General features: G+C 33.9%; 1 protein-coding gene across 4 annotated transcripts; it reads right to left on the reverse strand.

Annotated features, from left to right (window-relative positions):
• Nucleotides 1-3,716: 3,716 nt before the first annotated feature.
• On the reverse strand, nt 3,717-20,403 carry LOC128994432 (selenoprotein M-like). Of its 4 annotated transcripts, none has more exons than XM_054418999.1 (5): nt 19,877-20,403; nt 18,144-18,214; nt 17,011-17,080; nt 12,856-13,030; nt 3,717-3,819 (listed from the first exon to the last, which is right to left on the reverse strand). In XM_054418999.1, exons 1-4 carry the CDS (start codon nt 19,994-19,996, stop codon nt 12,890-12,892), a joined length of 402 nt encoding a protein of 133 aa, XP_054274974.1. In that variant the 5' UTR covers nt 19,997-20,403; the 3' UTR covers nt 3,717-3,819; nt 12,856-12,889. The 4 variants fall into 4 exon arrangements, with proteins under 4 accessions (XP_054274974.1, XP_054274973.1, XP_054274972.1 ...); XM_054418998.1 differs by lacking the exon at nt 3,717-3,819 and adding an exon at nt 8,460-8,700; XM_054418997.1 differs by lacking the exon at nt 3,717-3,819 and adding an exon at nt 11,454-11,554.
• Nucleotides 20,404-23,669: the final 3,266 nt, after the last annotated feature.

Consider the following 23,669-nt stretch of genomic DNA (forward strand, 5'->3'; position numbering starts at 1 on the left):
CCCGCATGAATTTTTCCTTTCTATCATGAGTGAGCTTTATTTGTGTTATGGTTAAATTTAAATAACTCTTTCAACTTTGCTATAATTTTTTCTTTTTTTCTAAGACCCTACGCCCGAGTTTGGGTTTTTTTTAACATTACCTAGGGGTTGTGGCATTATAAAATCCATAGGTGATTTGGGGGGATTTGAATCCAGAACCGAAGTCCTGCGCTCTAACCACTAGAACAGCTCACTCCCTAAACTTGTCTATAATACTGTGCTAGAATGCTAGAATAATTTAAGCAAATGGGGTTAGTTCTTATCTGGAAAGCAGTTTAAAAAAGAAAATCAGGTCCAGGGTTGAATCGCCTTTTATTCTTTATTCCGTTTTAATCCCGTGCATGGTCTAAAAATACTGTTTTTGGAATACAAATCCCGCATGGTAACACCGATCCTCATACCTGCATACCTCTCTACTACTCCTCATTTTGCAGACCAAGTGGAGATTTTTGGATAAATACATTATTATTATCTTAAAGCTTTAGTTGTGCAGGGTTTTTATTGTGTCTGTTTTTTATGTTATTTGTGATGACAGAAAAAGTTAGTATTTCAATGGAAGACAAGCTCATAACTTTACAGATTAGAACTTCGAACCATAGACTCATTAAATAAATGTACTCCTATTTGTCTTCCTTATGGGTCAGCTGAGGGCAATTTTAATGTCGGTTCCGTCCAGTTCATGTTGGAATGTGTTTTTGTTTACAATTTGTTTCTTGTTGTTTAGGTTATTCCCAAACTAGTTTGAATTGAATTGAAATGAGTTTAAACAAATAAAACAATTTAATTATGAACAAAAGCTTTCCATCTGGTTTTATAAATAAATAGTATTAGCACACATCATAAAATTTACCTTAAAATGAGAGAAATAAATTGTCTTGACACTACACGACAAAATGTCACCAACACAATCAACATGTAAAAACAGGCTTCAAATTTTATAATGGCGATGAGAACTAACAATTTTCTACTTGTTAGTCTATGGTAAAACCTAAAGTAGATTAATGATTATAATATGCTTGCAATGGTTTACAACTAACTTATGTGTTATATGCGCTCTTGAAGTCGGTTTAGGTCTGATACTCGAAACTCTACTGTATGTTATATTTGATCAAATAAAATTTACAATGCTCTTACCGAGGCGAATAGCTCCAAGTTAGCGTTGTATGTGTATCCTGCAGACAGTGTGAGAGGTCTACTTGAGACCAGCAGTATTGTAGGCAACAGCTTGTTCAGTCTTCCGTTTCTCAGTGGCCAACCACTGTCAAACACTCCGTGTTGTAGCAACAGACTCTGTGAAACATGACAATCACTCAAAGTGAGCTCCAAGCAGTAAATTCTGCACCCTGCGACATACACACTTACTCATGCACTTTTTGGCAGTTATACAGAGGAGAATTTTAACAATGATGTTCAACTGTAACATCAACTTTGTATTGACAATAATTAGTCGGTTTGATTCAGTTACTGTAAGTATAAAATTAAGTAAATTATACTTCAAACTAATACTACTCGTAGTTAATTTTTTTCTTGTAATTTCACAATGTCAAAGAGAACCAAAGATTCTCCTTTTGAGGATGAACAGTAATCAATAAAACTAGTTGTGCGACATGAATTTGTGTAGACCGCCGGTCATCCATATTTCAAGAATACCTTGAAAAAGAAAAGGCTGTGGATATTAGACCACTAAAAACTGATGTGTAAACCCACTCCGCAATTGAATATCGCCATTCCTGGAAAACTCCACTGCTGAAAAATGGGGAAAGGTAAAAAGTTTTATAAGGTAGATAAATACCTATCAAAAACCAAAAATACAATGGTGACGGCAGCTTTTTGGAAGCCAAAATATGTAGTTAATTAACGTTCTTAACTATTATGGTCCATATCCAGTTAATAATAATATAATTTTATTTGCTCTAACTATTTAGAAAACCGGAATGGGTTTTTTAAGATCATTTTGACTCAGAATTTCTAAACACTCTATGCCTTCTGCTTAGAATTCAGACTTAAAACCTAAATGCAGCCCTCTTTACAAGTACAACTCTGTTGATAGTCAGAAATACATAAATATACTTACCACTTTCTCTAGTTCACTTCCAAGCCAGCATACAATAAAAATCAAACTACCAGCACTAGCCAGAAATGTGAGGGACTTGATTATATCTCTGACTGACTGCTTTTCTGGTACCTACAAATATAACACAACAAAAATATAAACTTCACCAATCCTCTGGATTTAATGACTTTTTTCTGTAATGCATTTTTTGTATTGAAGTAAATAATCTTAGACCTAAAAAGGCAAAGTCTGTGGAATAAAACAATAGCTAATCCACTAATTAAAAACAGTGACATATATACAGTAAAAAATATATACAGGGTGGCTGGTCATCAGTGTTACAAAATTTTTTTGGCGTAAGTACTAAGTAAATGCAGTGTAATGATGCATATAAAAGGTTTCAAGTCCAAAAATTAGCTTCCCAAAGAATTATTTTATGTTTTTCAAAAATAACTATGTTTTCAAACTTAATACAGCTATTTCTCAATTACCTGTAAATGGATTTGAGTAGACAATGTCATTTTCGTGTTCTACATTAAATTTTGAATAAGAATAATAGAAAATGACAGAGGATCAGTTTTAAAAACTCCATTGTAAATAGATTCAAAGACAAAAATTAAGATGTTTGAAAAAAATTTAAAAAACATTGGTCTATTGTATTTGTTCACACCCTGTATACAAGAAAGTGTCCGAATATGTTAAAAACTGCGTCATTTTATAAGCCTTCCAACCATATGCTACACTATTGAGGTTTAGATATTCTGTTGTTTGTTTTAGTGGTTTGAATACCAGAAAACAGGGAACTTTTTTACTGTTTTTACTGTTTAAGCTGAAACAAAAATACAACTTTTGCTTAATACATACCGGCTTTCTATGTTTTAAATGTTAAAGACACCCTGTTTTCTGGTATTCAAACCACTAAAACAAACAACAGAATATCTAAACCTCAATAGTGTAGCATATGGTTGGAAAGCTTATAAAATGGCGCAGTTTTTAACATATTCGGACACTTTCTTGTATACAGGGTGTGAACAAATACAATAGACCAATGTTTTTTAAATTTTTTTCAAACATCTTAATTTTTATCTTTGAATCTATTTACAATGGAGTTTTTACAACTGATACTCCGTCATTTTATATTATTCTTATTCAAAATTTAATGTAGAACACGAAAATGACATTGTCTACTCAAATCCATTTACAGGTAATTGAGAAATAGCTGTATTAAGTTTGAAAACATAGTTATTTTTGAAAAACATAAAATAATTCTTTGAGAAGCTAATTTTTGGACTTGGAACCTTTTATATGCATCATTACACTGCATTTACTTTGTACTTACGCCAAAAAAATTTTGTGACACTGATGACCAGCCACCCTGTATATAGTGAAATATAGTGAGTTATACAGTGTATGGTGTTGTTAAAAAATTAATTGTATAAACTGAAGTAAAGAATAGTTTCATGCAAGAGTCAGCAGAGATACAAATCAAAGAACGCAAGAACGGTGATACAAATGAAATTAGTTCAGTGAAATGATTGTCAAATCCAACACTGATCTATGTTATGTTCCTAAATAAACATCAAATGAATAATTTTACCCTTGTTAGCTTACACAAGCTAGGACTTACACTTGTTAGCTGGAACAGAATGAGGCAGAATAAGAATAGTGCGAGTAGAATGTCAGACCCAACCAATACACTGTACACTTTATTCAGTTTCTTTGACAACCTGAAATACAGAAAAATAGTTATACATTTAGGTAGAAATGGTTCTCCTGAAAAAAAAAAAATTAAATTGTCAGATGACGGTTAGTTAACTAACTAGAGTCAAGCTAAAAATTCATTATGGATTTTTATTAGAAAGTTGTTATTGTTGGAAGTGTTTATAATAAAAAAATCCCTTTAACAGTTTTACTGAAACCCCGATCTGACAGGGCCACAGGAATTTTCACAAATGCATGTTGGAAACACTGTTTGTTTGGGGGATTCCTGGATTCCTTCCCCCCTTTTACTCCCGTACCTGTTGATAAATTGTTCGTTCATTTGTGGGTGCAGTGACCTTGACAGGTTGTCTGTTCATAACATGCCCGTCTCAGAAGCCTAGCGTTAGTGTATTTTAAAGTGGGGTCTCACAGGCCGAGGGTTTCGGTTTGTGTGTTTCTAAGTGGGGTCCATTATTTTCAAATGGGGTCTTGCAGACCAGGGGTTTCAGTTAGCGTCAGACTGGGTAGGGTTTTGGTATTAGTGTTAAAGACCTACAATTTTTTCCAAATATGTGTATCCACAACTTAAGGTGAGCTCTGAATCGCTGAGTTATGGTATTATCAAAGAGCCAAAAACCATTGGTTGTAAGTAGGATTTGAACATGCGACTCATGACCCATGAGGTCTTTGCTTGAACCACTATAACAACCACAGCTGTGCCACAATTCCTATTTTATTTAAAAAAAAGTTTTTAATATAAGATAGTGATGGTCGGATCCGGATATCGGACTACCGGATCCACCGGATCCGAGCTAGAACCGGCACCGGATCGGATCCAAAAAATTCCGGATCTTGGGCTGGATCCGGTTTTGATGGATCCGATTTTTTAAAATTTTTTCCCGATTTTTTCCTAACACAAAGCTGTCTGTATCACTGTACAACCCCGATTTTTTTACCAACACAAAGCTGTCTGTATCACTGTACATTGTACAACACCGATTTTTTAACTAACACAAAGCTGTCTGTATCTCTCTACAACCCCGAATGTTTTTACTAGCACAAAGCTGTCTGTATCACTGTACAACCCCGATTTGTTTACTAAACACAAAGCTGTCTGTATCACTGTACAACACCGATTTTTTACTAACACAAAAAGCTGTCTGTATCACTGTACAAACCCGATTTTTTACCAACACAAAGCTGTCTGTATCACTGTACAACACCGATTTTTTAACTAACACAAAGTACAACCCCGATTTTTTACTAAGACAAAAAGCTGTCTGTATCACTGTGCAACCCCGAGTTTTTACCAACACAAAGCTGTCTGTATCACTGTACAACACCGATTTGATTACTAAACACAAAGCTGTCTGTATTAATGTACAACACCGATTTTTTTACTAACACAAAGCTGTCTGTATCACTGTACATTGTACAACACCGATTTTTTAACTAACACAAAGTACAACCCCGATTTTTTACTAAGACAAAAAGCTGTCTGTATCTCTGTGCAACCCCGAGTTTTTACCAACAAAAAGCTGTCTGTATCACTGTACAACACCGATTTGATTACTAAACACAAAGCTGTCTGTATCACTGTACAACACCGATTTTTTTACTAACACAAAGCTGTCTGTATCACTGTACAACACCGATTTTTTACTAACACAAAAAGCTGTCTGTATCACTGTACAAACCCGATTTTTTACCAACACAAAGCTGTCTGTATCACTGTACAACACCGATTTTTTAACTAACACAAAGTACAACCCCGATTTTTTACTAAGACAAAAAGCTGTCTGTATCACTCTACAACCCCGATTTCTTTACCAACACAAAGCTGTCTGTATCACTGTACAACACCGATTCTTTTAGTATCACAAAGCTGTCTGTATCACTCTACAACCCCCAATGTTTTTACTAGCACAAAACTGTCTGTATCACTGTGCAACCCCGATTTTTTTACCAACACAAAGCTGTCTGTATCACTGTACAACACCGATTTTTTTACTAACACAAAGCTGTCTGTATCACTGTACAACCCCGATTTTTTACTAACACAAAAAGCTGTCTGTATCACTCTACAACCCCGATTTCTTTACCAACACAAAGCTGTCTGTATCACTGTACAACACCGATTCTTTTAGTATCACAAAGCTGGCTGTATCACTCTACAACCCCCAATGTTTTTACTAGCACAAAACTGTCTGTATCACTGTGCAACCCCGATTTTTTTACCAACACAAAGCTGTCTGTATCACTGTACAACACCGATTTTTTTACTAGCATAAAGCTGTCTGTATCACTGTACAATCCCGAGTTTTTACCAACACAAAGCTGTCTGTATCACTGTACAACACCGATTTGATTACTAAACACAAAGCTGTCTGTATCAATGTACAACCCCGAGTTTTTACCAACACAAAGCTGTCTGTATCACTGTACAACACCGATTTGATTACTAAACACAAAGCTGTCTGTATCAATGTACAACACCGATTTTTTACTAACACAAAAAGCTGTCTGTATCACTCTACAACCCCGAATGTTTCTACTAGCACAAAGCTGTCTGTATCACTGTACAACCCCGATTTGTTTACTAACACAAAGCTGTCTGTATCACTCTACAACACCGATTTTTTACTAACACAAAAAGCTGTATGTATCACTACAACCCCGATTTTTTACCAACACAAATCTGTCTATATCACTGTACAACCCCGATTTTTTCCTGATTCTTTTACTAACACCAAACTGTCTGTATCCATGTACAAGACCGTTTTTTCCCCGAGTGTTTGTCTCTTGATGCAAACAACTTATATGGCAAGGCCATGTCTCGATGTTTGTATCTAGATGCAAATAACTTGTATGGCAAGGCCATGTTTCAGTGTTTGCCTCTTGATGCAAATAACTTGTATGGCAAGGCCATGTCTCAGCGTTTGTCTCTTGATGCAAATAACTTATATGGCAAGGTTATGACTCAGTGTTTGTCTTTTGATGCAAATAACTTATATGGCAAGGCCATGACTCAGTGTTTGTCTCTTGATGCAAATAATTTATATGGCAAGGTTATGACTCAGTGTTTGTCTTTTGATGCAAATAACTTATATGGCAAGGCCATGTCTCAGTGTTTGTCTCTTAATTCAAATAACTTATATGGCAAGGTCATGTCTTAGTGTTTGGCTCTTGGTGCAAATAACTTATATGGCAAGGCCATGTTTCAGTGTTTGTCTCTTGATACAAATAAATAACATATATGGTAATGGCATGTATCTTTCCGAACTGAATCCGACCCGATTTTTCGGATATCTTCACACCTCTAGTTTTTAGTTTTGTACCTGGATGATAAGCTAACGAGCTATAATTTCGTCTCAAAAATATCCCGTAGGTATTTTAATCTCACCCGATGCTTCGTGATAAAAAATAATAAAAGTATGATTTAAATTGGCATTCTGTTAATTAAGTTTTTTTTTACCCGCCCTTATGACAGTGTGTATCTGGATCCGGATCCGAAGATCCGGATCCGAATTTTTCAAGATCCGGATCCGGTACCGACATTTTCTTGGATCCGCCCATCACTAATATAAGAACCTCATAACCAAATGCAAAAAAAACCTCTGGTTTCAAATTACTTTATTATAATTTATTAAGATTCTTTGAATAATCAAGACACTATGCTATGCTGTAATTGAATATTTTTTATGCAATTCAATGTACGATTATTATTGAATAAAGATATCAAAATGAAATGAAGGCTTTATAGTAGTAACTCATCTTTATATATAAAAGGCAAAGCCCTCACTGACTCACTCTCATCACTACTATAATTCTCCCACTTCCCATTTATCTAGGAGGCTGAAATTTGGTACACTGATTCTTTAGGCATTAAATAGGAAAACTAAGTTGTTTTTATTCTGATCGGACTCTCAGGCTCCGCCCCAGTGGCTATGGAGTTTCCCATGTTAACCTTATGAATACTCATATTTAAATGGAATTAATTAATCTTAACAGCTGTTTCAATTAAACAAGTTGGTTCTGTTCTATGATGTGCAATAGCATTAAAGTTACAAGGATTACCAACAGGGTGCAGCACTATTATTTTTTTTTAAATTTATGACAACAGCTAATTTGCAACCAAGGACAACCTGGAGGCAAGTGAGCGCAGCGAACGAGCTCCAACCTAAATTGAGCCATGCGAACGAGCTCACTTATAAAGATAAACGGGGCAAAGCCCGCGAGTACAGCTAGTTTAATATATTTTTAATATTCATTTTTAGTATCCCACCTATTAGCTCCTTCTTTCTTATGACTTATGGAGTAAAGTTCTACTAAATTCACGTTTTAAATATTTTTAGCCAAAGTACAATGCTAAATAAAACTACAAAAATTACCTCAGAATTTCCTGATGATTCTTCACACATTGTTTTAGACTTTCCAATATTTCTTTATCTTTATAGATCAGTGCCATTAGTGAAGATTTAAATGCAATTCCCTTACTTTCGTAAGATACCTTCATTCCATCTATGATCTTTTCTGGATCATCGATTTCTTTTAGTTTTTCAAAATTGTCAGTTAGAACAGTAATATGCCCACACAACATCAATGTCAGCTGGTAAAGGAGGACATTACTACTTATTTGGTAAAAACTGTTGAAGCAGGCCATGTTAGTCTCGTAAAGAAATGTGACGTGGTAACCTGGGAATTGGGAATAATCCCAAGGGTACCAACCAGGCAAGAACTTATTGACAACAGTCACATTTCCAGAAGAACTGCTAGACAAAAGAGGCATACATTCCCATGCAGTCATAGGCAACAATTCCAACACGACAAAAAATACTGTGAACAAGTTAGTTTTCCTGACAAACTTCTCCAAAATCTCGTTACTTCTTGCCCGAGTCTTGTTTGAACTGAAAACAAACAAGTCGTCTGTCAATAATCGCAAGAGGTCCCCAATATCTTTTCTGTGATACAAAAAAGTAAGGTTTTTGATCTGGCAAATGGTCAGCGGAATGATCATGCAAATGATCTCTGATGTCATCACAAGATCATATTTTATCTTGAAGAAACTCATGAGTTGAAAAATCAAGTAAGGAGGAGCCAAAGAAATGGCTATCAGCATCGGTACAAGTGATGCTAACTCTTGAAGTTTTGTACCTTGTTTGTATTTTGTGATATATAGCCAACCGTTCAAGCTCAAATAATTTGTGTACAGCCCTGAGACAAACCGAACTTCCTCCTGTTTCATTCTGAAGAAATATTTCTGAATTACTCAATGCACCCCAGGACCCTAAATGACCAAAAGGTAATAACCAGGTAACTTGGGGTAAACTCATTGTCATCAACCTAATGAAAATGAGAGCGCTTTGAAAAAATACTTAGATCTTAATGGAATGCAATCACCTTTATCTCTAATAGGCTTTTAACAACTACAATTTTGTGGTAAAATATTTGCCTCAATCTTTATTCGATGTAGTTTTACTCACAATATGAGCTGGTGTAATTGAGGGATAGTACTAAACTATAAATTAATAGCCATATCTCATGTCTCAAAATATAAGTATCAAATAATCTTAATTGTTACAATAGTAATAAAGCAGCATTACACTGGTACAACGGCTACCACAATGGTAAATTTGAATAGAAAACGGTTGAATTTGAAGTGTATGAATAGAAAAATTATCAGATAGGCCTTATCGTAAATTCTTCTGTGCATGATAAGAGTTCTCACACCCTGTGTAAAACTGCTTGAAGTAACAAAATACCCCCGCCGCAGCAAACCTGCAGACTAAGCAAATTTTTTATTTACCCAGCTAGGTTTATAATCAAATATCCCCTAAAAATTTTCAGATTTATTTCCTATTTAAATAACATTAATTTTAGTGAGTACTTAGGTTTGCTGCCACGGGAAAGATATTGAGGTGTGTTTTTTTATTAAAATGTTGATGAATTAAAATGTTTATTATGAAATAAACAAAATTGCCAAATTTTATTTAAATATATCCATAAACAAGCAAACTACAACAGATTATTTCTTCTCCATGAGTGAAGGACAAATATTTGTTTAACATGGGAATTTTAAATTTACAATTTTTTTAATTATCTGCCCGTTGGGCATACTGCAACACTTCAATATAAAAGATTATTTCTTTTCTTAAGCTCTACAAAATGGTTTGGAGAGAAATTATGAAATTTTGTGATTTTAGGGTCAAAAATGGAAATAAATTTTTACCCCATAAACCCCCGTTCCCATAGTCCGATTATGGTAGTTCGCGAACTCGTTCAAATGAACGTAGGTTTACACGTTTGTACAAAATTTCATCAAAATCGGATCATTTTTGCTCGAGTTATATATATATATTTATTTATGTATACATATGAATTTGAACGGATGGTGTTTTTGGCCTCTGGGGATCTCAAAACCAAAAAGTAAATCGGTCCCGGATCTAGGTCTTACCATGAGACCTATGGTATTAGCTTATTCCCTATTATGGGAAATTCACTAAAAGGACAAACACATACTTTTCTTAGTCTACTGTTAATATAAATACATCTTTCTTGGTAAGAGGGGACTATGGAGAGTATGGACTGTCGGTTTGGTCAGTAAAAGTAGACTCAGTTTCTATTGTCAGCTAATGCTTATGTTTTACACTGGAGTGTGTGACTTTAAAAATAATTTGCAGTTATAACTACTTTATTAACTTCATCACTGACCCAAGCGTTCACTACTTTAGTGACTTTATCTTGTACCGGTAGGTGAATTGATAACACAGAACGGAAAACATTTGTATTATTACAAAAAATAAAAATATGTGATTGATTTTGCAGCAACATAGCTAATCATGGTTAGTTTAATTGTGTCGGCTGTGAGCAAATGAAAATATCTGCAAGAAAACAAGGTGAAATGAAAGAAAGTTGATGGACAAAATGATTGAATCACTTACGAAACTGCTGCTTATTTGCATTAGCAGAATTGAAAACAAGATGGAAGTCGTTTTGAGAGGTTATCTTTACATAAAAATTATTTTGTTTTCTAGCTTAGTTTGTTAATTAATTATGCAATATGAAGAAAATATAAATCACCACACGGGCAAAAAGTGTCAACCCTCACTCATTTTCCGACCTCAGCTTCGCCTCGATCGTAATACTTGACCTCGGGTCAAAAAGAGTCACTTTAGGCCCTAGTGATGAAATATACCATTACGATTACAAAAAAGTGTTATGCAGTTTTGGGAAACTAAACACCAAATGATTTTCAAGCCACAAAAAATGCATATATTTTCATTTCAATCAAACTACAACCAGCTGTTCCCTTAGTGAATAGTATAAAATCCAAAAATATTCATCTGTTCAAATGTAAACAAATCATTTTTCCATAAGGATAACATGGGAACTTTCGAGGCCACTGGGGCAGAGCCCTGATGGAATTTCTTGAAAACGCTTCTTATTGCTCACCTAGAGCCCTAATTAGAATCTCTATGCCAATTCCTGAGTTCTTATCGTTAGTAGTTTTTTTAGATACAGTAGTCAGTGAGTGGTATTTGACTTTTATTAGTATAAATAGAAGATATTTAATGGTACATTTCATCAGCTAAATCTATAAACAATTGTACAGATGAAAACAGAGGTGTTATTCAGGGAAAGAAACAACACAGCATTATATGTTTGATTGTATAATTACAAAATCAAGTAGGCTAGTACACATTGCTTTTAACATAGAGTCAAAGTCTTTCATTAGGAATAATTTGTTTAGCCTGAGTTAGCCTGTAAATACAAAAAATACATCAAATAACACTTGTGATAATATATTTACACTTATACTGTTTACTCACAATACGGTAAATACCACGAGTACTAGAAAAATACCGGTATGGATCATAAACATAAACAAATGATGTTTTTGGTCCGAAAGAAAACAAAACCCCTATACTAATTTGCCTATTGGGTCTGATGATGATTGGAGTGTCCAATCAAAATCGATCACCACTTACCATCTTTTATATGTATTTACTGTCTTGTGAGTAAAAAGTACAAGTGTAAATGTATTATCACAAGTGTTATTTGACATATTTTTTTTCTATTTTCAGGTAATTTAGTAACACGTTCGATACTGATCAAAAAGTTATTTATTTATTTAAGTTAAAGAAAAAAATAAAGCCAATGAGAAAGTTCAAGGTTCATTAACTTAGTATATAAAATACAACAATTTGTGCATACAATTTTAATTGTATTATGATTTTCTTAACTTGTTATGGTACATTGTAAGTGTATTATATAACATCTTCAATAGGAAACTGAACCAAATTAGTTTCTTGTATTACCAACACAATGACAATTTAATTAATAAAAATATTTGACAAAGTTCCACTCTGCGTCTGTATTGCACACACCCGTATTCAAACAAATTCAAGTGTAAACTAAATACATATTTCTTTCAAACAATAAACTAATTGCTAAAGAAAAGTGTTTTGTTATTAGACTATTGCCATAGAAAAAACATACTCCCTTGTGTTGCTTAGTCTATGCTATTGCACATGAGACATTTTTACATTTACACATTTACATTTTTTAAATGTATTATAATTAGCTTAGAAATAATTGGATTATTTAATCAGACTTGTTACATACCTAGATGTTATTAAACGTACATTACTTTTAAAACGTATACGTAAATAAGTGGAATGATTAGTTATCACTATACTTATGAACAGGTACTTTGAACTTGACTTTGAACGGCACATTAGGCAAAACCTACCACCAATTTTTAAGGATTGATGTTGGGTGTTTTAATCACATTCATGTTAGACTAAACAAAAGCCTTAATCAACTATACAAATTACTTTGTGCTATACTGTGTGTTTATCATTAGATTATTTGTAGTAAAGGACTCTTGCACAGGAGTTGCAATAAGATGTATTGCACTTTTAAGAAAAGGTATTAAAAATCTCAAAACACTTTGAACAAAATTCCACAAGAACTAGACTTAATTTTACTAAGTCAGTTTTACGCCAGTATGAGAGCCCACTCTGAAACTTTGTTTTCTTTTCTTAGTGTATTTTTCATACCTTATAAGTTTGGACTAGACAGTACATTACAGGGTTACAGCTCTTCTTTGACTTCTTTTACGACAGCTGGAATTTCTATTTGGTCTTCTTCCTCATCCTTGAGTTTGAAATACTTTTTTACCAAATCGTTACATCCCTGCCGAGACAAGTGGGACAGGTCGGTTCTGTACAGCTCCTGTAATCGAGAAGTTTAAAACAAAATATAAGTGTAATAATCATTAAGTTACAATTTTTCATTTTAAAATCCTTAGTTTGAAGTTCATTATTGGTGATGGTGAGTTAATGTTGTTTAAATGTTTATTGCATACATTTTCCATACCCACATAATATATTATTCAATGTGCCATTAAAAGAAAAATAGTAAAACATGAAACTGATTTTAATGCAAAAAAACATTCAAATATAAAAAACAATAATACAGCACAAAAAGAGAGGTTTACACTTGTTTGCAAGTTCTAAGTTACGAAGTTAGATTACTAGTTTATTACTAGTTATAAATGACTATTTCCTCTAAAAGGGAAATCAACATATACACAAGAAACTATGTGGTTTTTAATTGGACAGAGACAAGCAAAATACTGTTTACATAGGAAAACTAATTTACATACTAGCAGTGCAGAACAGAAATGTTAAACTAAAATAAGTATTGGTATGAAGAGACCAAACAGTTATTTTCCTAAAGTATCACATAGATGAACAGGCAATTTCCACACAGAGGGAGGGCACTACAGGGGTCTGTGAGAGAGTAAACATAAAAGGGAAGCATGTACATAATGGCGGCAAAACGTTAGGTCATGATTGGATAATTTAAAGTCAAATTTTAAATTGTATTTTTGTATTTAAGTTGCCAACAAATTCATAATTTATCTTTTCTATTGTCCAGTTCTAATTTAACGGTATGAGCTAGTTAACATTGCTGGACAAAAACACAAACCTACGAACACAAACAATTCAGTAAACTAGCCTATGGCGTATCAATTATATCAAAGTAAATGTTGAGGACACAAAACCACACTCAGTTGCAGCAAAGCTTATTTTAATTTATTGACTTTAGACTGACGATGACGATACTGGAAATCCAGAATTTTATAAAATCTGTAATTTAAAAAAACTTTCAAGTTTAAATAGTTAGTTTGTTCATTTGTAGGCCAGTTTATTTGTTCATTTAAACAGTTAGTTAGTGGCCGGTTGTTTAAGAACAATTCTAATAAAATCAAATCAAAATAATCTTTATTCATTTTTATATACAATATGTATACATAAATGACGTCAATATAAAACTATAAAATGCACCTTCAATTAGAAAAGATTTTAAAACATTTTTAAAATCGTCAGAGGTTATTTTATATTTTATTGAAATTGGTAGGCTGTTATACAAGTTAATCCCAGTATAGCTAGGCTTCTTTTTAAAAAAACTCTTTGTTATGTTTTGTAATTTGAAAATCACGTCTTTGTCTAGTATTTTCATGTTTGTTGAGATTTAAGTTTTACAAGGAGTGTCATAGTTTAGTTTTAACGTAGTCCTTAAGGCTTCTATTCATGTTGAAATTTGAAGTAGCACCATAGACTTCAATGCCATACGTTATGTGTGAATGAATTACTGAATAATAAACCGATTTAATTGTTTTCAAATCACAGAAAGTTGACAGTCTCTTTATAGCAAACATCCCAGAACTTATTTTAGAGCAGACTTTATCAACGTGACCTGTCCAACTAAGAGTGCAGTCCAACGCTAAACCTAAAAAATTAGTATTTTCATAAAGGTTGAAAGGTGGCACTGTTGAAGTAATAGATTTTGACATTAGGTTTCAGTCTCCCATTTATTTAAGTTTAAAAAAAATATACAGTCACTAAAAATCATGAAATAATTTATTTTTGTAAAAAAATACAACCGACTTCGAACGCTCTAAAAAGAATGAAATAATTTCAATAAAGTAAACTTTTGTATTAGGCAAGCTCACGTATTGTAAGTCGGCGCGGCTCTATGATGATTTTTGATACAAAATTGAAAGAGGGTGTCCATATTGCAGGAGACTATCTATAACTAAAGGTTTCAGGACATCTGCATGTCTTTTTCATAGTTATGCGTTAGGTGTTATTTTATTACCGTAATCAGACCAGATTTGGTCTTTGAACCAAAAGAGATCGGCATTATAGTGGTATTAACGAGTATCTTTAAAAAGATTATAATGCATTTAAATGTTTCTAACTTGGAAAAGTAACGTTTTAATTCTAAACTAGCTTCTTTTCCCTATCATAATATCAAACTAAATTATTTTCCTATTCATATAGAACATTTTGTGTGTGTTATTTTCATAATGCATTTATTCTGAAGTAAACATAAAATACGAGAAAATATTGTCTTTAATATATAAACAAAACATTTCAGTATGTTTTTTATATATTTATGTTATCCAGCTACAATTTATTGATTTTCAAAATACACACACAATATTTAATTTCAATCATATTTGCAGTTTGAGCCGCGCCGACTTGAAATACGTTAGCTTGCCTAATACAAAAGTTTACTTTATTGAAATTATTTCATTCTTTTTAGAGCGTTCAAAGTCGGTTGTATTTTTTTACAAAAATAAATTATTTCATGATTTTTAGTGACTGTATAATTTTTTATATATTAATTACTTGAGGTTTTTTGATAAGCAAAACTGTTTAGTCGAACTGTTAGTCGAAATTGCAAATCATCTTCCTCTAGCACTTTCTGAAGCAGGCATAATAGTATTGATATGATATAGTAACTGGGTAGAGAATATCAATAAACATTCCACATCTGCAAATGCATGTTTAGTAATAAAAATATTTAACACTTTTAAGACAATTGACGATTATGCACTTTCACACTTCTTAGGTCGTGTAAGGAATAATTGCATTTAATTTATATTTAGATCTGTTTTACGAATGCTTTGGTTTTCACAATACACCTTTAATTTCAATATCATACAGCTATTCACTGAAACATATATGTTTTTGTAAGTCAGAATATTCAATACTAAAAACAGAATTACTGTATACACAAATCAGGTCAAACGTTAAAATACATTTTTTATAGTAACCAAAACAAAATGCATTTTTCTCAATGTAATTCATTTAGGCTCCATAGCAAGAAATAGTTTATTGATCAATATGAAGCAACTGTTTCATTAAGAATTGTCTGTAGCTTCATTTAAATGGTTTCAACTAACAGCTGTAGGAATGTTATTATTATTTATTGCCTTCTCTGCACAAATGTAAACAATCTGCACAAATGTAAACAAAATAAATGTTGAATATTTAAGGTTTTCAGAATTTTTAACCGAAACAAATATTACACTTAAACATAATATATAAGGTACCAAATAGAAACTCTCCTGGTTATTTTGGTGGTGGAACCACACTGATCGGTAAAAGAATCACAGAGAAATTGGTGAACATACATAGAAAAAAAAAACATCGCCACAAACAAATTGAGAACCTCCTCCTTTTGTTGGTAGTGGGGAAGTCGGTTAATAAAATCATTATCCAAGTCTAAGGTTTCCCAATTTATTCCGTCCTACTGTAGAGTGTAACATCACTTGAATTCTCTGTCTTCCGATGAGGGGTATGTCAAGTCAGTATTTACACTATGTAAAAAACTAGACGTTGGGTCCATTCTATGATGAGGCATTACTTTGCTACTGAGGAATGAGGGAGGCTCTAACCGGAAGACCGAGAATTCAATAATTAGTTATTATATGTTTTGATATACAAATTTAGAACAAGTCTTTTAAGATGGACAGATAAATAAGAATATTAATAACACATTTTAGAGGGACCCATTACTAAATATATTTATTACAAATATTGTTTCTTACGCACATGAGACATGTTTATATTACAAGATTTATGAATATAAAAAATGATCTTGTTTTCCACAACTGCCTAATCAATGAACAACAAAAGGTATTGTGAGGTATTTAATCATAATCACTGATTATCTTAAATGCCTCATAACAATATCCCACATAAATTTTAGAAGCAAAATAGATATTCATACTTCAACTGGTGATAAATAAAATGGATAATAATACTTCAACTGGTGATAAATGAGATTAAAAAACCCTGATAGGTAGCATTTCACTGAACAGAGACAGCAAACAAACTAGTTAAATGTATAATTACCTTATCAGACTTATCAAACAAGACCAGGTGTGGAACAGCTCCAGGTATTGGATGAAACTCTACTCCAGAACTATCAAAGTTAAAGAAAAATAAAGTATACAGTCAGATGTTTAAAAATACACAGTATAAAAACAAAACAGATTAGGTACTATGCCTAAATTAATGAATTTAATATTTTAGTATTCATTCTGATAGCCCCTGGACTATGACTTAATAGGCTTACCTCCGTCAGTAGTCCAAATTGTGTCTAACTTCAAATAATAAAGTTGTTCAAAGCTGACATGTTTCGTTGCAATGCAACATCGTCGGAGCTTTACGTAAAAACATCAAAATAATTTACACATGCAGAACATCTTTGTTGAATTTAATGTTCTGAATTGTGCTCGATAATTTTAATTTAATGTTTTTTATTATCAGAATGAATACTATGAATTCAGCCAATCAGGCACACATAGCCATGCAATACAAAAACATCAAATTAAAATTATCGAACACAATTCAGAACATTAAATTCAACAAAGATGTGTAAATTATTTTGATGTTTTTGACTTAAAGCTCCGAGGATGTTGCATTGCAACAAAACTTGTCAGCTTTGAACAACTTTATTATTTGAAGTTAGACACAATTTGGACTTATGATGGAGGTAGGCCTATTAAGTCATAATATTTTAGATTGAAAGTATAAATCACTAAAATTCATAATGTTTTGAATGCGCTCTCGCCCTGTTGTACAAGTACAATAACTGTATATCGGAAGCACACAAAAATACCGTTACCTTCAGTATCCTATAGTCAATGCCTTTAATTAACTGATAGGTCCATTGTTCAACAAACTGTATAATGTTTAAGTGAACCAGTAATATTTGTTTGTGAATTTTAGTTAGAGTTCATTAAGTATCGAGAAAAATAAATCAAGGATTTGATCATTAATATGCAACGACATAGCACAGTTGTTCAAATGTGATTCTTAGGATCTTGTCAGGTGTCATTATACCCTTGTTGTTTGAGATGTGCACAAGTAAATAGTTATGATTAATTTATACGTTGATATAAGCTAACTAAATGTAGGTTATAGTTATACCATGTTAAGAATAACCCAAACAATACAATATTAGCTATGTTATTAAAGGATACTATTTGGGCAAATCACCATAGATGAAGGTTTTCACATCAGGTAGTCTGTTTAGAGAGCAGCCTCTACAACTCTGAAAAGAAAAACACAAGTATAAATACCGTAGTTAGAGAGGCAAATGTTTTTTCCACAAAAAAATTCAAAACTTCAGGCATCTTACATTTTACTGGGTCTCAAAATGTGTGAAACGGAAAAAAAAATCCATCAAGTATGAGGAACAAGCTGTTTGGACATACGATTTTGAATGGTGGAAAACATATTGGACAGCTGCTATTCATCAGGAATGTTTTGCAGTGTATGGATAAAAATAAAGTGATAAGAGGTTTGTGAATGGGTTTATCAGTAAGAAGAGTGAACAAATTATGTGGAATGCTGACCAATGGTGTCTTGATTTTGCTCATTCCGCTCAGATACTAAAGCCCTTCAAGGGAATTTATACTCCCAAATCTTCCCTATAAAAACGTTATGTTAGCCTATAGTGAAGTCCCAGCTTTAGCCGGTTCATAACAAACCTCAAAAGTATGTCGGGCAAAACCGCCGGGTAACAGCTAGTAGTTTCTAAAAACATTTGTTTATGTAAACAAAATTGATTTATGATCTGTTTAAGTTTTTCATCGATGTTTAATAAATGAAACTATTAATATTCAACCAAAAACAAAATATGAATGTTAACAAACAAATAGGCCTAATACTGTACCTAACTAAAACTTATCAAATTTTTTCAGAAATTTTAATAAAATTTGGTTTGAAGGTGGAGAGCGTGGGATAAACTTGAATGAGTTCACAAACCTGCATGATCTGACCATGTGAACAGCGTTTTATGGTGGTTTTTATTGGGTAAAAATTGGGTTTCTACATTTTTGACCCCTTAAAACATAAAGTTTCTATTTCCCTCTAAATTATTTGAAGAGTTTAAAAAAACAAATAATTTAGTATAGGTATTCAAGTGTTTTTTTACGGTTAAATTAAAACAGGATATTAAAACAGATGGAATATGGATCGTAAAGGAAAACGAAAATATCGATATATCGAAAAGAACATCGATAATAATGAATGTTCCCCTTGACAGGAAAGTACAATACCAAAAAACCTTTAAAAAGAGAAATTCATATTTTTTAAAAAAGCCAGTTTTTATTGAAATAAACTTAAGTAGCCTATGTGATAATCCTTAAATAATTTTCAACAACATAGTGCAACCTCCCATTGCTGTAAAAATTGTGGTTCAAAAGTTATTGTAAACTTAGCCTAGGCCTATGTTTATTTTTCCATAAAAAAACGGAAAAATTGATATAAACAAAACAATTTAGATTAAAACTTGTCTATTATGGTCCTTATAAATTCTAAACAAAAAGTGCGACCCCCATTCCTGTAAAAAAAACGTTTACGCTACACTACACTGTTTCGACAAACTTCCCACGCAAGGAAACAGTCCAGAAAACAGCCGTTAGCCGCCAGCTTAATCAAATGGGGTTTCACTGTACTGTGGTGATTACTTATGAGGCACCAACCAGCTGATTATAAGGTATTTTGCAATGAGTTGTTAACTTGTAACCAAAACATAACCTCTGTTAAAGGTTATGACTAGTGCTTGTTAATCTTTAAGTCCGTGGCTGCACTTTACTTTAGGTCCTACACTCATTCGAATAAAAATATTGATCGATATATCGTTTATTTACTTATATGTTTTATTTTCAATATTTTAATAGGTTCTTTCCACTAAATATATCTAACTTACTTGAACTTCTCCTCTAGCAACATCCTCAAGATTTGGTTCTATGTTTTCTCCACTTTGAACATTTCCTAATAAAATAAGGATTAAAACACAGGGAAATAAATATTTTATACTTTTAATCATTACTTAAGTGATTCAATGCAATACTAGGCTTATTATCAAGTAAATAAGCTCCCGGGGAAATGAGTAGCCTAATGTTCAATTCTAGGAGGTTTTTGAAGACTGCCTAAGTAGGTAACTTTCACTTGAAAATTGAAATTGAAATTCAATTTGAAAAAAATAATGGTTAGTCCTAAAAAGTATTTGATAAAAGTGCCTGTTGAAAGGCCCCGGCAATAATCTCTGAACAATCTACGTACTTTCAACAGTAATACACAAAAATAATAATTATAATATTGACTTGTGCATTAGCTTTAGCTAGCAATACTAGCAATAGGCCTAAGCAATTTTATGACAGCTAATACAAATAGGCTAGGCACAAAACGAAAACACCTGATCCTTATCCTACAATGATGATCTGTTGATATTTGAGCTTGAGCGAGCAGTGCAGTGAGTCAACTCAACAGTCAGTGAGTGAACTGAATAATCATTACACCACAAAAAAAAAAAAAAAACAGGCAAGGAGGCAAGACGAAGGAAGACAGACGGAAAGGGTCCAGTTTACGCAAGGCTCACGGGACGCTACATATCGCACAATTCTATCGGCTCTCATGACGTGACGTCAGTCTCTTCTCTTTGAGGAAACCCGGACCACCACTGTACAGCAACGATACGGCGTACAGTAGTCGCAGCTAGTCCGGGCACTCGGCTGTGCTAGAGCAGGGGTGTAGAGGGGAGTGTTTATTGCTCATTTCCAAAAACATCTGGCCCTCACGGCTCTCTGGGGTTGTTCAGCGCCTCAGCGCTGTGTTCATGGCTTTGGCGTGGGGGACGATTAGTACACAAGGGTCCGCGCTCCCAGACTAACTGAGACTAATGTAGAGCCTACAGTCTTGATGGAATAGTGGATAGCGTATCAGTCTGTTGAACTGAGGATTGCCGGATCGAATCCCACCGGAGACACTAACTTTTTGTCAGAGATTTAGCTTAGAATGCGATTACTTCTTGACTGTACATCTTACGTTAGGCCGCCTTCACACTAGGTCACTGTGACCAGGAAGTGACCCAGGCTGTGGCCCATGTTGTTTTAGGCTACCTTTACACTAGGTCACTGTGACCGTAGCCACTGTGTTGGTCACTACAAATTGACTGTTATTTTTGTTAGCAACCTAGAGACACGGCCCCCTTTAACTCTAGGCCGTGGCTTGGTAGAATTGGCAACGTCGCAAGTGGTGTTGTCTAGCACCAGGTCCAGACGTCCCATAAGATAACATGACAGAAAGGTGACACCAGCTCATTATTTCACGTATTATTAATTAAAATTTATAAACATACATGTATTAAAAGATTGAAAATAAAACATATAGAATTGAAAACCAATACAATTTAAATTGATAATCAATTTTTGCACTTTTAAAGTGGGTCAATATTTTCATAGCCCAGCAGCAAAGGTTTCCTATTCTTAAAAAATTCCCCAAATCAACATTAGTTGCATACAAACAAAACAGCTGTTACAGCCCTACTTACGACGTTGCCGCTTCGAAGGCCGCGGCTTGGAGTTAGAGGCTGCCGTACCATAACCCAGAGACATGGGTGCTTTTCTACTTCACAAATAAATATTTTCCGATCTTCTTCCTCTTTTACCTCTTCTCGTATCGCTGTGCTTGTTTAGATTTGTTTTTTAGCGAATTTCCTATATAGTGAATAAGCTAAACCGTAGGTCTCATGGTGAGACCTAGACCTGGCACCGATTTACTTTTTCGTTTTGAGGTCCCCATAGCCCCAAAAGACCCTCCGTTCAAATTCATATATATATGTCCGTTAGCACGATGAATCGAGCAAAAATCATCCGATTTTGATTAAATTTGGTACAGACGTGTACACCTACGTTTATTCAAACGAGTTTTCGAACTAGCACGATCGGATTATGGGAACAGGGATTTATGAGGGATTATGGCGTGAAAATTGGTTTATCACATGATTTACACTAAAAACACTAAATTTAATTCTTCCCTAACCATTTTGTAGAGCTTAAAATAAATAATTTTGTACATTGAAGCGTTGCTGACGTTGCTGTATGCCTAAGTTAACGGTTATGGAGATAAACATTGTAAATTACAAATTATAATATTCTTATGGAGAACAAAACACTTCTGTAGTTTGCTTGTTTATGAATATATTTTTTATTAAATTTGGCAATTTTGTTTATTTTCATCTAAGCTATCAACATTTCAATAAAAAAATCAATTCCTTCCCTCTAGCAGCAAACCTATAAGTATTCATTAAAATTAATGTTATTTAAATAGGAAATAAATCTGACAACTTAAAGGAGATATTTTAGTATAAATTCAGCTCGGTAAATGTAAACTCGCTTGGTTTGCAGGTTTGCTGCGGTGGGGTAATTTTTACTGGTGGTGCGATTTGCTGACACAGATCCTTAATTTAAACTATTCTCAGTATCAAAACCTACTAACACATGGACATGGAACACTTGGACTTCCTACCATCGCACCGTGTATAACTTCCGTCCCTTCATCTATTACCACTTTCACTCATCATTGCTCCACGTAAGCTGGGTTTTCCTAGGCGCGGAAGCGGAGAGCGGAGAGAGGAACGCGGAGAGCGGGAAAGAGATTAACATGGTGTTCGCTCCGCTTCTAGGAAAACAGTAACATTAAATTACCTAAGACAAGTGGAGTCCGCTCTCCGCGTTCCTCTCTCCGCTCTCCACTTCCGCGCCTAGGAAAACCTGGCTTTAAACAAACTGCTTATACGAAATCTTCACTTGTTCAGAACAATGTGCGTGCAGTGACCCTAGTCACAATGTCCCAATGGTAACTCATGGCCACCATGTTTGAACTGCTCCATTTGAAGTTAATGCCTGACGACGACGAGTCACACAACCAAGTCGGTGACCGAGCTGGGTCACTGTTTCCTTACTTGGACACTTGGAGAATTCCCACTGGTATCGCATCAGCGACGTGGTCGTCAGGTTTTTATACTTTTCTTGCTTTTAATTAATATAAAATTGATTCATTTCCTCTTCAGGGATGCACATGGCCTAGACATATATTTCATCAACACTGTAGTAGGCCGCTTGACTTAAAAATGTTTTTAGCAGGTTCTTGAATTTGTTGATAGAAGGCTCTTGCGTGATGTACTGAGGCAATTTGTTGTAAATCTTTATACTATTGAAGTAAGGGCTCTTGCTTGCAAGGGTGGAATTTACTTGTGGTACATGAGGATTTGTTGCTCTTCTTGTATTGTAATTGTGGACCATGCTGTTAGTTACAAAAATATTAGGATTCTTCTTAACGAGCAATGCAGATTCCAATATAAAGAGAGACGGAAGTGTGAGTATGTTCAGTTCTTGGAACAGAGGTTTACAGTGTGTCCGTCTATGGACTCCACATATTCTTCTAATTGAACGTTTTTGAAGGATGAAGATGCGTTTTGCCTCACTACAACTACCCCAAAATACCAAACCATATGAAACTATGCTATGAAAGCAGCCATAGTAAACCTTAAGGAGAATCTCGATGTCAACCAGCTTTTGTAGTCTAAACAGCAGGTAGGTGACAGATGACAGTCTGGGCGCTATTGCATCGACATGCGTTCCCCAATTTAGGTTCTCCGTAATGTGTAGACCCAAGTATTTGGTTTCACTACAGGTTTCAAGAGGCACCCCGTCCAAGGT

The sequence above is a fragment of the Macrosteles quadrilineatus genome, unplaced genomic scaffold (genome assembly GCF_028750875.1).
Source record: "Macrosteles quadrilineatus isolate MER2022 unplaced genomic scaffold, UCM_ALF_1.0 Scaffold_5__1_contigs__length_97177068, whole genome shotgun sequence".
In the NCBI taxonomy this organism is placed as follows: Eukaryota; Metazoa; Arthropoda; class Insecta; order Hemiptera; family Cicadellidae; genus Macrosteles; species Macrosteles quadrilineatus.

Excerpts from the sequence above, each read along its gene's own strand:
- LOC128994432 (XM_054418999.1), bottom strand. The coding sequence starts at position 19,996 with ATGATTAAAAGTATAAAATATTTATTTCCCTGTGTTTTAATCCTTATT. Across the intron at positions 18,215-19,876 it reads TTGCTAGAGGAGAAGTTCAA|AGTTGTAGAGGCTGCTCTCT; the intron begins GTAAGTTAGATA and ends TTTTCTTTTCAG. Across the intron at positions 17,081-18,143 it reads TATGGTGATTTGCCCAAATA|TTCTGGAGTAGAGTTTCATC; the intron begins GTATCCTTTAAT and ends TAACTTTGATAG.